Raw genomic sequence first — 16,613 nt, 5'->3', positions numbered from 1 at the left:
TTATGACATAAGTAGCAGCATCACTGGAGCCTAGGAAGCAGCTTATTAGATAAGCAACGTATGCCTGCACGCACAACCTGAGGGCTTCGCCGGCACGCAGCAGATTTACAGCTTATAGAAAAAAAGAGGCTGAAACAGTGAGGCAGTGCTTGGCTTTTTACCAGGACTGGTGCTCAGGTGAAATATCCCCATAAAACCCCCTGTCTGCTCACAAGCATGGCTGCCCCAACAGAGCTCATGGGCAAAGCACTCAGAACTCATTTTTGTGTCTGAATGACTGACACAAGGCACTCTACCAAGGGGTTTTTCTGAAAGCGGGTGCACTGCTCTGTCAGGGTCTGAGTGCAGGCAGTTCTTTGGCTTGCTGGGAGTTATGGTGGGCTTCACCCCCAATTGTGTCTCCCCAGGGAAAACCCTCCTTCACTGCGGTAGGGCTGCCAGTTGTTTAACTCCCTCGCTAGAGCTCGTGAACATATTATTTCTCCCCAGTTAAAAACCTCTTAGGCTTTAGGGAAAATAACCTCGTCTTCGAGCCTGTGCAGAAATAACAGTGTCCACAACTTATTTTGGAGGGTTTGGAAGCTATTACAGCAGTAATAATAATACCAATAACAACAACAATAACATCTAGGACATTGCCGGTCTTTTGATTCTTCTAAGAAAATCCCACAGTACTGAAGGTTCATGGATCCCATATGGCTCCTCCAGCAGTTACCTCTGGAATGATAATTAGCTGTCACATGAGGCAAGCAGGGGAAAGGAAATTGCGAAGCAGTCCCTTCCCCACAGTGGCCCATAGCCAGATCCCACAGGCACGTGCTCAGGTCAGCCAGATGCACAGGAGGGGATTTGTTGTAAGAATGCCTAAGAAAGTTCAGTTTAAATGATGCCATAAATCTCCAAGTCTCCAAGATTTTTCTCCAGCAGGTGGCATTGGCTCGACAGGGATCCAAATATAGAACCATCTAGGTTGGAGAAGACCTTCAAGATCACAAGTCCAACCACCAACCGCGCCCCATCACTAAACCATGTTTCTTACTTTCACATTCACACATCTCTCAAATATTTACAAGGATGGGGACTCCACCAACTCTTTATCCAAATATTATCCAAAACAGATCCAGAAGATGAGTTCTCTTAACTCTGACCTTCTTACCACTTCTTTTTGTGTGCCTTTCTATTGTGTCTTGCCCCTTTGCCACTGCAAAAGCAGGCTGATGGATGAATACAGCTGTGCAATCACCACCATTGCTGGCAGCTGGAAATATGAATCAGAAGCAGTTCTTCCAGATAAGGAGTAGTCTATAAGGGTACACATTTGCATTTCCAGAAACTGGGATCGTCTCCCTGACCCACTTTGCAGATGTGGATTAAGGAATACCCTAAACACACAGGCACTACTGATGAAGTGATGAAACCCCTATACTGAGGCATTTATGAGGTGGACTTTGTGTGTGTGGACAAGCCGCATGTCACATAGACACCTGCAGGGTTTTTTCTGTCCAACCAGCCCTTGCAGGGTTGTTTTGGCCCACATCTCAAGCCTCCTGCTTGGGCTCTTCAATTGGATGTCTTCATGGCTCTGTCTGGGTCAAAAACCTTGAATGGTGTGAAGGCAAAGCTCCCCAGAACTTATTCTCTGGAGCTATTTTGGGTTCCCTTTCTGCCTCATCAACACCCCCTAAAAAAACAGCTGCCTTTTAGTATTGTGGAACTGATGGAGATTAGCAGAAGCCTCCAGTGCACAGGCTACGAGGCTACTCCATCAACACTGACATTAACTCCTATTTCATCTAGAAACTATTTTCATTGCTAGTCCTTCTCATTTCTTATGATTTGTGATATCCAGGCACCGTGGGGACTTGTGTTACCTGTGGCACATCTACCACAAACAACAAGCAGGAGGCAGGGAAGAGAAGTCTGATCTTTCCCTAAGTCCACGCATTTACTTTTGCCTCCCTCTCACTTTTTGCATAAGGATTTTGCTTGACACTTCTGTGGTTTGTCACTGAGATCTGCCCTGCAGTGCTTCTCCAGCCATGTGTGTGCCGCTGGCTGAGCTGCCTGCAACTGCAGGCATGGGAACAGCTCTCCCACTCCTGCTTTTTGGGCAGATTTTGCTCCATTTGATTTTTTTTTCCCCCCCATCTCCAGGATTAGTGTAGTGGGACACAGTGGCACAGGCTTTGCTGTGAGTATTTATGCAGGTGTTGGATTTTAATTGACCATCCTGGCTGCATCATGTAAGTCCCAGGGCTGATTACGTACATAAACAAATGAATTTTTTATAGCTTTGACCTCTCCTGAAACAAGTTCTTGACTCCTCTGAATTAAATACATTGAAAAAGTGGATCTGTTAAACCAAGCAGCAGATTTGGGTTTCTAGAAAGTGCTGACAGGATACCAGGAGAGTGAGATTTCAATAATTGGAGCAAATCTTCTTAAATAGTTTTTATTCAGTTCAGCAGTGTCTGCCAGCTCTGCTTCTTGCCCAGAGCAAATAGCCTGAGAGCAGAGAAGTGGCAAGTATATTCAGGATAAAGAGCCTCAGCCTACATTCCCTTGACACTGGGAGGGAAGTGATGGTGCAGTGTGTGTGTCTTGAGAGAGAAATCAGGAATCACATGGGAAGGCACAAATAAGAATAAAGAAAGAGCTCATGCTTACCATTTAAACTGAAATTGAAGGCCAAAGTTGCAAAGATCAGGGATCTCTTTATCCTCGTTGCTCCCAGTGAAGGCCAGTGCAATGTGCTGAGGAGCAGCTCAGGAGTGGGCTGTCACAGCTGGCAGGTGATCCCTGCTCGTCTCAAGCACTGGAGCACAGCCCTTCCTGCCCCTCCTTTGCCCATCCCTTCCTCCTTGTCATCCTCAGCTGTTCAGAAGGGTGTGGAAACTTGGTGTGTTTCCAAATGGTTGGGGTCCAGCTGGAGGGTGAGGATGGGGTACAGCACAGCTTTTTCTGTATCCAGATAAATGACATTGATTCTTCAGGAAAGTCAGGACCTTTAGCAACCCTTGTTGGCCTCACCAATGTCCAGCATGCAGATATGTCCACAGTGTATGGAAAAAAGAGCTGCACAAGTCTGCTCTTCTCTACTGGTACAACTACCTGTGCTGTCACAGGCGAGTGAGTTGCTGCTGCAAACAGCTGGGATGCTTTGCAGGTGCAAGCAGCCATCCCCAACCTCTATCATCTCCAACTCCATCTCTATCTCATCACAGGGTCTAAGAAACAAGCTTCCCAAGCTCACAAACTCATATTTTTTCCCTTATAAGGGGGAAGTTTACAGCAGGGTCAGCCTGATTCAGGAGTTCCCATCTCCCAGCTAGCCTGAGCCCAGAGAAAAGCAGTTTCCATGCTGAGGTTGAACAAAAGCACACACACAAACAATGAACTTCAGACAGTGTTTTATTTGCAGAGCAAACACAAAGCGAGAAGCCAGCACTTTCACTGCCTGGATGCTGGGAGCTGCAGACACTTGGCTGGATAGCAGTAAGGACTTGCTTCGGTACCAGCCTCAACCTGCTTTTTCTCATGACAGCTGATTTTGTAGCAGGGCTGGTGACTGAGGTTGAAGCACCAGAAGGGCTGGTGACAGTTGATGGAGGAGGTTGAGCCTGGAAAGGGATCCCAGTGTGAGCTAAGAAAGGTTTGGATTGGGGGGAAGGGAACTTTTGTAATGACATCAGAAGCTGAGGTGCAATTGAAATAGTGTTTGCTTGTAAGAGAGCGAAGGGAAAGTGCTGCTGCAATAAGACAGCTTAGGAGGCAACTTGAAGAAATGCTTTCACTGTGATTCCCCAGCTCTGGTGTTATCCATGTCAAAATCTAATAAAATGTGGATGTTCCTTGAGCAAACAGCTTTTAAGACTTCAGAGATCGAGGCTTATAGCAGCTGAGAGAGACTACAGCTGTAATTCTTTGGTCTTAAGCAAAAACATTAGTCATTACCTCCAACTGAGCTGAATCATTGATTCCATAAAACCCATGTTTTAACAGCCATCAATCGCAGATGATGGGCTGCTGCCCAAAGCTGGAGGCTCAACTGGGACAACCCCATGGGGACAGCTGATTCCTGCACATGCAATTGTCTCACCATACATTTCCAGCACTAACATGAAGAGCGGCTTCCCTTGCCAGCCTCCACATGGCTGGAAAATGAGGCTAAGGCAGACAATGTGGAGTCACATGCACTGCTGCCCCCACTGGCCCCACACTGGCCTTCACGGCCTGTTGCCTCCACCAGCCCCACAGACACCACACTGGAGCCCCACAGGGGTGCTGGTACTGCCCAGGAGTCAAAGAGGGCAAAGAGGACTGGACTTTGACTCAGTCACTCCAGAATGATCTCGCTCCCTTGAACGTGTGTGAGGACGACAGGCAGCCACAGGGCTGATGGATGGTGCAAGCAGAGGCGTTGATGTGAGTACCTGCAGGGATGCGGGCAATGAAGTCATTTCTCTGTCTTTGCAGAGCTGCAGCCTTGAAGGTTGTCTCCTTTATTCTGTGGGGACCACAGGATGCGAAAAACAGATGCCATCTGTCCACTGCGCCTTGTAAATCAGTTTTTAATCATGCTGGGGAGAAGCTGTCTGCTGCCGCCGTTGCTAACCAGGTCTACAGGAGTTACTCTGTGAAATTTACATTTCTGAGATGGCGCAGGGATCAGGGCTCCAGCTCCATCCCTAGGAGGCTGAAACACAATCCCTCCATCTCTCACTGATTTTCTGCCCTGCAGTGGGAAACCACTGGGGCGATGCCCACAGCAAGCAGACAGGGGTAGCGCTGGTTGTACCTCCAGGCTGAGCTCCCACAGTCCCAGACCCCTCACCACTGGTTACATCTGATCTTCCCATCGCTCACGCCCCACAGGGGGAAGGGCAGCTCTGCTTCACGAAGAGCTGGACACCACTGTGCCATGGGTCCTGAGGTGCTCAGGGGACTGGGGTGGGGACTGGCTGGAGGGTGGTGTCAGGGGTTGCTATTCATTGCTTTGGGTTACAGTGGATCATGCAAGAGGAGGCCATAGAGACATGTGGCACAGTGCTGTGCTGTCTGATCTTGTACAACCCTGGTGTGATTCTTAAAGTGAGCGTGGTGACACTAAAGCAGGCTGCTGAGGATGTTTGAAAACATTCTGAGCTGTCCTTATTCCTATTTTTTTCAGACATTATGTTTGGAACAACCATTGCCAGTGCTACTGGGAAGCTGAAAGTGTGCTTTTTTGTGAGTGAAGAATCGATGACTTGCTGGCTTCTTCCCAATGCCATTAAATCAAATTGTTTTATTAAAAAGGCAACATCTTCAGAGAATCACTGTGCCCTTGGTTAGCTATCTCACATGGATTTATTTTTCAATAAAGAACTTAACAAGGCCTTTGCAGATGTGGTCATCGGCTTTGACCCATGCAGATGTTCTCACAGGTGTCATCAGCATCTCCTGTCAGGCTGCAGGAGCAAACTGCAGCTGCACCACCACCGAGAGGAGATGTCCCTGCTTTGATACACACATGGAGAGTGAGGAAACGGGGGTCCTCACAAGATGTTGAGAGGGAGATACTTTGGATTCTGGTCAGGGCTCCACAAAGGGGGACGAGGTGCCTGGTGCCCAGCCACTGCAGCTGAGTGCAACAAAACAAGTTCTTTTAAACGGTTCTCATAGGTAGTTGTTTACCTCTCACCAGCCTTCCTCACCCCAGCTCTGTTCCCAAGACCTATGGGTGGGGGAGCCTGTCCAGACCCTGCACCAAAGGATGTAGGGTGCTGAGGCCCAAAAAAGAGCAGGATGGGGTCATTCCAACACAACCTTACTGGAGATTGGGGAGTGACGACCAAGGCTGGCTTTGTCCAAATATCCCTGATGAGATCCTTCTCCAGCAGCCCTGCTGATAAGCACATTCATTTTTCCCTTCATTCTCTGGCTGCAAAAGCAGAGAATTTCAAAACGAAACACTGCTGAGAAAAAAAATCATTGGTCTCCTGAGACACAAATCACAGCTACAACCCCATGTCAGGAGTATGGAAACAGTCTTTCTATGTGTTGTAGGAGGCTTGACAAGTGGGAAAATATTTCTCAGCTGAGCGTTCTTCCTCCAGTCTGGATTAATAACTTGGCTCCAGTTTTAGGTAGAAATTTCCCCCCTCCCTGTAACAAATACATTTTAAAATGCAAGTAGCCAGCGAGAGAAAGTATCTGCTGGCTGTGAGTTTTGTGCTGCATTCCTTCCCTACATAAAGCATTCCTCTTTTAAAAGCACTTTAGCTCTTCATGGCTTTTCTTCTTCACAATTTACAGTGGTGCCAGCACTGGAATATGCGGGGAATTCAGATTTCAAGGCGTAGCTTAGTGTATGGATTGGATCGGCCAGAGCTGCCACATGGAGTTAACTGAGGAGGAAGCAGCCCCCAGCTCAAAGGTCAGCCTGGGTGTCTGACCAGTACCCAGTGGGAGCCATCACCTCAGGGTCTGCTGGGACACAGTTTGAGGAATGGAAAAACACAGTGAGCCCAAGCAGCAATGCTTTCCTCTGAAGCCCTGGCATTGCAGATGAGGGTCTTTCCTCCGCTGAATTGAAAAATTAATTATCTCAATCAGGGAGCTTCAGAGTTAAGTCACAAATGGATCCCTTTCACGGACAGCTTCCAATATGCCCTCTACTGAGAGCCTTTTTAAATGAAGCGATGCTCAGAGAGTATCACACACTGCAGAGCCCTGCCTGGACCTGGCTCAGCAAGTCTGGTTGTGCCTGAATGCATTGCACGGCTCTCTGCTTTGGTCTTCTTCCCGGTGAGCAGTTGTATTCAAGGGACAGATTTTTGTTTATTCCTCTCAACCTGCATGGTTATTTACATGAATGCAAAGAGTGTGACAAAAACTATCAAGCCAGAAAAGGAAAAAAAAAACAAAAGAAAAATAAAGCTGCCTGGTTCTGCAATTGGATGCACTGACTACACCTGCTTGCATTGTGGCAGGTCTTGGCATTTTGCTCCTGAAATTGATGCTTCCATGCTGTTGGTAACTCTTTCAGAAAAATTAGCGAGATGATATGAGACTGGCTTTGCAGGGCTCCTTCCACCAAGCAGAGTATTTGCAAGTGAGCCACTCATTTGGCCCAGAGCAGCACAAACTGAGGGGCACTACTGCTGTGCCTATATAATGTTCTTCTTTTCCCCCTGAAACATCAGTTGCTTTAAAAGGCAACTGAAAAAGCAGAGCCAAAATCCTTGCCTAGGATTTTGTGGCTTGATTGTGCACAGCACTCACCTAAGCAGCCTTTGACCGAGTTAATGATAAGGAAATATCAAACTGACCATGAATGTGCTCTGCTCTGGTTTTTAGGAGCTAAGCAGGAGTATCAGCTGTACCCACACAGGTGAAGCCTCACAGAGCTTCTCATGTTTCTGGTGCAATGTGTGAACATCAACAATCACACAATGCTTCTTGAAAGCATTTGTGGGCTGCTCATTCAAGCTCCTTGGAAGAGGGGCTGAAGGCTGTGCTGTGCTTTATGCCATGGCCCACCTCAGCTCTTACCCGAGGGCAGGGGTGCTCAGCAAGAGTGCAGAATCATGGCCATGAGAAACCCTGACTTTCTGAATCACAGCGTGCTTAAAATGAGTCCTATCTCCAGGAGGTGATGGAGCCTATAAGGAGAACACATGCCATAGAGGATGAAGCCAACTGCTCCTCGGCAGAGCTTGCTTTCACACTCAAGCTTTGCAGCATGCTTTTGGGCAGAAAGGCTCCCCTGAGATTCCCACAACACCTCTGCAATGCAGGTGGTGGCCCTCATATCCTCACTAGAGGACATCCAGTGGGAGTTGCAGCCATCCCTCTGGCCTGGCAAAAGAAAAATGGTCTAAATGAAACACGATTTAATCAGAAAGTACCTTCTAACCCCTCAGGAATTACTGAAAAATATGCTTCAAAACTAATTTTCAGAGGAAAGCTGGCACCTGAATTCCAATTTTCAATTAATATGGTGATTATCTCCCTACCAGACCTTTGCAGGAGACAGTAAGGGAAGAAAAATTGCCAGAGAAACAAAGCGTTTCCCACGGGAGCAGCCAGGATGTGCAGCGGTGGTGAGCATCCCCTTGGAGCTGCAGCAGAGACATCCCAAACTATGAACCATTCATGCACAGAGGAAAGCATCTTTCTCTCTCTGAAGGGAACAGATGAAAAAAGTTGTTTGTGAAATACAGATGCAAACAGCAGTCCTGCCTCCTCCTTCTGTTATTTGCTCCTGGGTGAGTGCACTCACTGGTGTTTGCCTAAAAACCAGGAAGCTTTGTAAGAACTCACCCAGGCGGCAGCACTCCATGTGCCACCTCCCACTGCTTCACTCCTGTAGCAGGAGAACCCTTCAGAAACCAGACACACTTCACTGAAGGTATTCAAGAGGGGTTTCCCAAGGTCTACACCTTGCCTATATGGTGGTAATCTACACTGGGAAAAGCAAAATGTGGTGAGAGATGCCTGGACTGAGTTGCACCTGCAAGGGATAGAGATGGGGGCAGCAGATACAAGGATCGGTAGGAAGTGGATGATCTTGGAAATGTCATGACAACAGAAATGTTCGCAACAGGAAAATGATGCTGTTGCTGGTGATGGGATTGCTGGAATCCTCAGCAAATATCTCGTCTCACCTTGAAGGACTGTGGAAGCCTGCAGGCTGCCTCATCTTGGCCCACTCTTTACCTGCAGCCAGGGAGATGTAGGAGATGGCCACTGTTGCTGGCAACCAGAATAACCTCTGGTTTGCTAGGAGCAAATAACAGGGAGTCTCTGGGCCAGACAGAGTGATAAATGCAGTGGTTTCACTTGTAGGTGCTGCATTATGCATACACAGAAATGGCTGGCCCAGAAGGAAAAGCCAACAATTTGATTGAGCCCTTCAAATAAGCAAAACAAAGGAAATAACAAAGGATAACTCAATTAAATTTTAAAGGTGACACATTTTCAAGTGTCGGGACTAAGCAACACTTAAAGGTGACGACTGTTGCCAAGTTATTTGGAGAAAACAGGAGGCTGTTCGGTTTATTAGTTTGAATGTGCCAACAATAATTCAGCAATCAGCATGTTCCGGAGGATGATCTGAGAGGCAGTGAGCAGGGCCAGGCTCTCGCCCTGTGCACCAACTTGCTGAGCCATGCTCAGCTCTGTGCTGCTGGCCCATTGGGAGACACGCAGTGGAGGAGGTGACTTATCTTACATAAAGATTGAGATGTGCTTCGCACACACGCAGATGGTGATGCTTCTCCTGCCACCCACAGCACAGATGGACTGTCAGTCATCACACTGAAAGCCATTCCAAGAGTGTTTCTACCCCAAGTCCATTGGGAAAGAATTAAGTGCTCTTATCCACCAAAAATATTGTAGAAATAAGTCTGCTATTTATATAGCTTGGCAGATGAGACACAGCAATAAAGCAGAGACGCTGAAGTCACCCTTTTGTTTAACACAAATTAAATCCTGCTTGCCCCGCTGTTCCCTTTGAGGAGCTGCAGGCCACCATGAGGTCTCCCGTCAGCCTCCTCTGTCTGTCCTGAGTCAACCAAGGGATCTCAGCCGCTCCTCATACATCTTGCCTTATAGACCCCTCCCCATCTTCATAGGCCTCCTTTGGGCACTCTCTAATCATTCTATGTCCTTTTATTGTGGTGCCCAAAGCTGTACCCAGCGCTGGAGATGAGGCCACGCAGTGCAGAACACAGCGGGACAAGCTCTTCCCTCTCCCGCCTGGCAGCGTAGGCCTGACGCACCACCCTGGGTACAGTTGGCCTTTGGGCTGCTATGGGAACTGCTGAATCATGGCCTGAACCTCTGATTGATCACCTGAGGCGAGCACTGAGTCAGCCACAGGAGCACAGGTGAAGGCAATTCTCCTGTGCTGCAGGAAGGGTTGGAGCCTGGCTGCACCTCTCCTAGACCCATTTAAGAGCTGGCAACCACTGGGGAAAGATCTCTTCTGGAGATCTGCTCTGCTGAAGTTTCATAAGTGAGCCCTGGATATGGGTAAGCTTTCTATCTATTCTCTTTTTGTTATTATAATCTGTTTTGCTTAACTCTCTTCTTTATTTTGTAATTATAACATCTTAATATTCATTGATTATACAGGCTGCCAGGGCACACAGCAATACATGCAGTCGGTTTGCACCTTTTCTAGTGAAGGTAGAAAGTGTTCCTACAATCTCTTCCTACCCTGAGGTGTGAAACCTACACACAATGACCCAGCTAGAAAAGTGCATCAAGAAAAGGCAAAACTAGGAGAATCCCAGAGGGCCAAAAGATAATAACAACAATAAAATAAAGCAGTAATTTTAGCTAAATGGAAGCTAACCCAAAATAACTTATAGTAGGTACAAGCTTTCCTAGGTGAGGTTTACTGCCTGGGAGGATGCAAGTGGCACTGAGAGGAAAGCGTTGCTTGACCCGACTGCCTCTCCCTGATAGACAACATGGATCTGTGAGGAGACATGATCTGTCTCCATGCTGCTCACAGCAGAGGGAGCAAACTCTAAATTACTCTTCATCACATGGAGGATGGCTTTGAGGCTGATAGCTCACTGCAAGGCTTGGAAAGACACGCAGATGATGCTGATAGCCTGTGTCCTGCCATGTGCCTACCTCAAAGAGATGTCACTTAACTAAAATATACATAATAATATACATAAATAAAAGAAAAACTGGTGTTTATTATTATTTCCTGAGAAACTGACATACAGGTGCTCTCTAAATATTCTGACATATGGTCACCTGCAGATGCAGGTGACCATATCAAATGCAGCCTACCTGATCTCCCCACTATTTGTTAGTACAGGTTTCTCTGCAGACAGTGTGACTCAGTTGGTTTTCAGTCCTCAGTTTGCACTGCTCTAGCCTGCTCCCTGCTCTCTTCAGGCTACACTTCCATGGCAATGGTTCTTCCACTGCCAAAGAAAGGGATATCCATTAAGACAAGCATCATCCGTATGTTCACTCTTCCCAACACACCCAGGGCAGCTTGGAGCTGAACCTCTTTGGAAATATTTCTTTTCCTGGACACTTTAAGGGTGTCTATAAGTCTATAGGCAACCGAGAATAACACTAGCATGAACTTTCCTGTTTCTTCCATGCTTCAGAAGTCCTGTCTCATAAGACCATAGCTCTCTACAACCTGCAGCTGCTGCTCCAGTGCTGCACACCTGTGACCTGGTGAACTCTCCATTTGGTTGTTCTTCTTCCTCCTCGGTCCTGCCAGCAAAGAGTACTCCTGCAGCAGCTGGCTTCTCCTTGTGCTTCATCTAATTAAAATGAGATAGGAAATGGCAGCCAGAGGAAATCCTCTTGGACCATCCGTCTCTGTAAGCATGCCCAGGCTGGGCAACAGTGAGCTTCAGCCCAGCTTGTTATTAGCATCCTGCCCTGCCCCAGGAGGATTTTGGATTTAGTCCCAGTCATTTCTCTTTTTCCTGGACAGTGGGGCCAGACAGCACCACAGAGATTACTGTATTTGCTCTGGGAGCATAAACAAATGATGCGGGGGTGGAAAGCATGAGTCTCTTGCACAGCACAACTTGTCAAAAGGAGGCCCTTGAGCTTGCTTTTGGAAATAGTACAACCCAGCTCTTAGCCCTGACTTCCTGCATGTGTGAGATGCATCCCCAGCTACTGTGTACAAAAAACCTGCATTAAAAAAAAAAAACTTTAAGCAATGCCAAGCTAGCATTCCTTTTGATCAATGAAGTGGCATTGACAAAGTCCCACCAGGTCTTCTTGAAACAGGAAGCCTGGAGGCTGTGTGAGAAGCAAGAGAAGCAAACAACCTGTGGGACAGGGGAGGATGGGGAGAAAAATGGAACAGACCTGCAGATGGCAAGGTTATTAAAAAGAAAGAAAATTCATCATGCTAGGATGCTAGCACTCTAGTGCAGGTCTTGAGGTAGCATAAATCAGCATAATATTACCATGCCTGATTGAGGACAGCTACAGGCTGGGCTGTGCTCTCCCAACGTTGCTTGCTGCAGGAAAACAGATATTCAGGGTAAGTCATCAAGGCTCCGGTACAGACATTCACATACTGAGCAGGTGTTGGAGGCAAATAGTAACATTACCTTCTTAATTTCTGTGTTCAGCTCCCTCTGAATTCGAAATGGAAAAATCCTTTGTTTCCATCTCATACAGTATTCACAGCACTGACAAGGAAGACAGCTTGAATGCACGCTTTCGGCAAGCATATTTGATTATCTTCTGGAAAAAAAAAGACTGAATGCAAGAAACTTTTTCAGGCTCAAGATAACTGTGTATGGAAACCCACATACAAGACACGTGGCTCAGTGGCCAGCTTTGTTGATTAGAACCATTAGGATATGGGAAGAAAATCACTAATGTGCTGCAAGCAATCTGCAAACATTAGAAAACTGGCAATCGTGTGAAACTAATTTTAAGTGAAACAGGATGGTCTACTGACTGTGGGCAAGGAACTGCTAAAAAAGGCACTCAGATAGCTGGGCAGAAGAGCAGCATGCAGACCAAGAGCCCGCCCATGACAAAAGGTGGCTATTAAGACCACAGGCAGCTCATGTACCCAAAGGAAATCACTTCTGAAAACTAATGCAAATGAATTCCGACTACATTTCAGCCTATGAAGGCTTACTGAACACTGACTTTGTAGGGCATTGACACTACCATCCTTGCAACAGCCAGCAGACAACAGCCTGTGGCCATGGGGCTACATTCAACTTAAAAGGTTGTGGGGCTGTGAGGCTGCAAAAAGCCCTGCTGTGAGGTGCTGGAAGCCACAGGATGGCTTTCCCAAGCAGCCCCATCTCATATCTGTCTCCTCTTTATGAAGTTTTCCTCATCTGATCTCTGATGTATGTGCTACGTGACATGCAGGCAAAAGAAGACTTTAGGACACAGCACAGATACTCACTTCAATTCAGCAAGAAAACCATGTTGTTCTAAGAAAACAACAGCCAGAGGATTCAGGCACCGCTTCAAGATATCAGGGCAACAAATAATAGTGGGCAAGACTACAATGGTGAAGCAAACACAGACTTTGACAGACTCTGGGATTTTTTTCCCTTTACATCATAAAAAAACTGTTTGAAAACGAAATGAGACATAATGAAAATGAATTCACAGAAGCAGCAGTAGCCTGAAGGTTCAATGTTGTACTGTGGTGTTTCACTCATTTTTCAACCCTCCTTTTTCTTGTCTGATTTTTGTACCAATGTTTTTCTCCTCCTCTCACTGAAACTCATATTATAATCCTGCCTTGAGATGCTCACCTACCAGTCCATCACTTGGAAAGCAAGCCATTTATCCTACTGCTCAGACATCCATCCAGACCTTGACAGGACAGCAGAGAGCAGAGAGAGAGAAAAGAGCAGTTTTCCTGTTGCTTTAATGTTGGTTATAAGCTATGGAGCGTGCTAACATTGATCAACAAAATCCGTTCACACTTCTGTTCCTTTCTTCCTCTCTCCCTCAAGGACCCACACCTCCAGCACAGAGCTTTCTTTTATTTTTCATTCAGCCTAATGCAACAGCACCCATGTAACTGCTATTGCCTAATGCTGCTTCCTTTCCTTCACATCAGCTAAATCTGTGCCCAGAAAGCCTCCCCATGGGTCCTGCCTGTCACTCAACAAAGCATGTACTTATTAGCAGCTGATCTCAACAGATGACACTGACCAGAAAACAAACAAGGATTTTCTTTGAGAGGATTTTCATGCAGACAACCTCTTTCCCCACTATCTCTTTCCAAACCACCCCTTTTCCTTCCCAAAGAAATGTATATAACACACAAAATGAAAACCAACACTAAAACACAGTAAGTTCTTTTACCCATTCCAACCTCCCACCTGCTGCTCCAGCCTTCTGTGTTGGAAGCAACGTGCTACTCTGATGGGACAGTGTATAAGGCATGTGCAGTGATTTTAAACACAGTGCTGACATTGTTGTCTCCTTCAGTCAAAATAAAAAAAAGTAAAAAGCTACCCTATACACATTTCATCACAGCAACAGATAGATCTATCACAACATGCATTTCGACACACGATATAAAGCAAAAATGCCACTGAGGTTTACAGCAGTTTAATGAAAGCTCTCATACCAAATCCTTAACTCAAACTTACAGTTATTGAAAAAAAAAACAACTTACAATGAAAAAGCTGATGAGAACTGCTCACCTACCCACGGAATTAACTGCGGATTAACGCTGTGCTTAGATACTCACCACACAATAGAAACAAATTTAAATCACGACTAAGGTACACATGATTCAATTCCATTCTGTTTTCAATTACATGTATTCATGTAATGTAACCTCTGCAAGTTCTCTGAAGACCAGAGAGTTGTTTTCTTTGTGTGTTTTTTTTTTTTTTAACACTCACTGGAAATAAATACCATTTAAAGAACACACACACACACACACAGAGTGCAGTCAAATGGACACTGAGGCACTGGTACAGTCTAGTCCTCTTCAGCCCTCTACAACTACAAGACTGTCAGTTTTAAACCACAGATGGCATGGAGGGCAGAGCTGTACAGGTAGTGCACAGGTTATGTACTACACAAGAGCACATCTGCAAAAGGTCCCAAGAGATTTTTGTTGAAGATGCAACGTATCCACACCAGGTATATTGTGAAGGGCTTAATGTTTTCTGAGAAGGTGTGATTCTGATGGGACAATATATAAGGCATGTAAGTGTTTTCCCCTTGCTCTTGTATCCACACTTCATATTTCACTTCTCTGACCTTCAGGTACTTAAGGTTCCAGGGGACCTGCCAGGACACAGAAAGCCTAGCTTCACTCGTGCCCTGGACAGAGGCCTGACACCTGGCATCCCTCACTTTGCCAGGGTAAAGGCTACCAGACCACTTCTTTTTAGTCCCGGGCTTAGACTTCACAGTCTGCCTGATGACATGGATGAGGGAAGGGATGTCCACCTTCGTGTCCTGGTAGGCACGGAACAGCCACTCAGGGTTGCGGCAGCACAGGTGCCGCGGTACCTCTGTGCTCTTAATGATGCGCTCTTGCTCAGCTTTGTCGAGATGTGCAATCCCACCCTGATCCCAAGGTCTATCCGGGTAGGTAATGGTGTCTTCCCTGGCAGTGTTCTGCCAGGCAATGTACTGCAGGTCCATGCCAGGAAGTGTTGCCAGGGTTTTGTAAGGGTATAGTGTTCAGGGTTGATGGCATAAGGAAAGAGCTCCACCACCGTAGCACCTCTTGGCAGGAAGAGAGACATCACTAATTGGGCCCCATGCATGCTGACCAGCATGGACGCGTTGCTGATCAGCCGGACGATGTCAGAAAACGAATGCTCCTCCAGAGAGACCGTAATGGTTTTCATCTGAAACTCCTGGGCGAGGGCCAGGATTAGTTCTGCCTCATTTAGGATAAGTCTGTTGATTGTTCGACTGAACACGACGATGTATTCCTCACTGGAGCTTTCTTCCAAGCTGACGTTCAGCTTCTGCATCATGAATTTGGTGAACTGCCTGATCTCGTTACCAGAAACCAAGATGTTAGCCTTCGGCCCTTGTGGCTGGACAAATCCATACTGGTACCAGGTGGTGATTTTGGACAGTCCCACATAGGATTTGGTAAAGCAGAGGAGCCTGCCTAGGGTTTTAAGCTGCTCCCTGAGGAGCGGTTGCTTGTTACTCAACAACTTGTAGAGGTCAAAATGAACACCTTCACTCCACCCTTCCATGAAGAAGAGCCGTGTTTCCGGATCTAAATCAGTGAACTGCTGCATGGTGTAATAGATGGGAAGGAGGTCATCGTGAAAGACGTGCATCAAGTTGTCTGGGTTGAACCTGTTAGCAATCAGTGCCACGTCAGGCACGAAGACTGGCTTTGGCATAAACTTCAGCGCGGCAGCGGGCAGCTCCACAAAGTTGAAGTACTGGGTGTTGTGATCTTCCACAGAGGAGAGGTCAAGCAGAGCTGGCTGGAATCTACGGGAGCCCAGGTTGGGCAGCATGACCGAGGAGTTGCTGTGGAAATAGATGAACTCCTCAGCCTCGGTTGAGTAGCAAAGGGACTCAAAGCGGCAGATGCGGTCAGTGTGCATCCTGCCGGTGCACACCATCCTGGTACCATCCTCCAGCAGGGTCTGGAGAGCTGCATGGTAGTCAATCTGAACCTGAGAGAGCTCCTGGGACTGGCGCATGAGGACCAGCTCCTCTTCGACCATGAAGGCATGCTCTCGTAATTTGATGTATTTCCACAGCACGGTAGCAAGGACAGACACGAGCAGGGCATTAAACACAGCTGCTATGTTCATTCTGTAGTTAGATCCTAGCAGAATGACAGGTGGGGAATGCAACAGAAGGCGAGCACATCATTAACACTCCTTGACATGGTGAAGGCAAAGACCTGTGGAAAATAAAATAAGAAAAGAACCATTTAAACATCAAGTTTACAGTCTTACCATAACTCATATTTCATGGACTATTCAAGAGTATAGAGATTTTTCAGCATTTTTTTTTCTTCATGGGGAAAGGGAGAAAGCATGCCAAAGCAGTACTTGAAAATGGAAAAAAAAACACAAAAAGAAACAAAAGAAGCTTTTTTCTCTCATTTCCATTTCTACCCTTGTGGAGAAGACCAA

General features: G+C 46.7%; 1 protein-coding gene across 1 annotated transcript in view; it reads right to left on the bottom strand.

Moving 5' to 3' along the window:
- Nucleotides 1-14,069: 14,069 nt before the first annotated feature.
- The window catches only part of POMGNT2 (protein O-linked mannose N-acetylglucosaminyltransferase 2 (beta 1,4-)), a 31,982-nt gene continuing 29,438 nt past the window's right edge, over nucleotides 14,070-16,613 (bottom strand). Inside the window, 2 exon segments of the mRNA XM_085226427.1 lie at nucleotides 14,070-15,170; nucleotides 15,173-16,378. Coding sequence (XP_085082553.1) covers nucleotides 14,554-15,170; nucleotides 15,173-16,286 — 1,731 coding nt within the window. The 5' untranslated portion in view covers nucleotides 16,287-16,378 and the 3' untranslated portion in view covers nucleotides 14,070-14,553.

This window comes from Meleagris gallopavo, chromosome 6 (assembly GCF_905368555.1).
Source record: "Meleagris gallopavo chromosome 6, MGAL_WU_HG_1.1, whole genome shotgun sequence".
Lineage (NCBI taxonomy): Eukaryota > Metazoa > Chordata > Aves > Galliformes > Phasianidae > Meleagris > Meleagris gallopavo.
The sequence above is the reverse complement of the archived record's forward strand: the minus strand, read 5'-3'. Positions and strand labels throughout refer to the sequence as shown.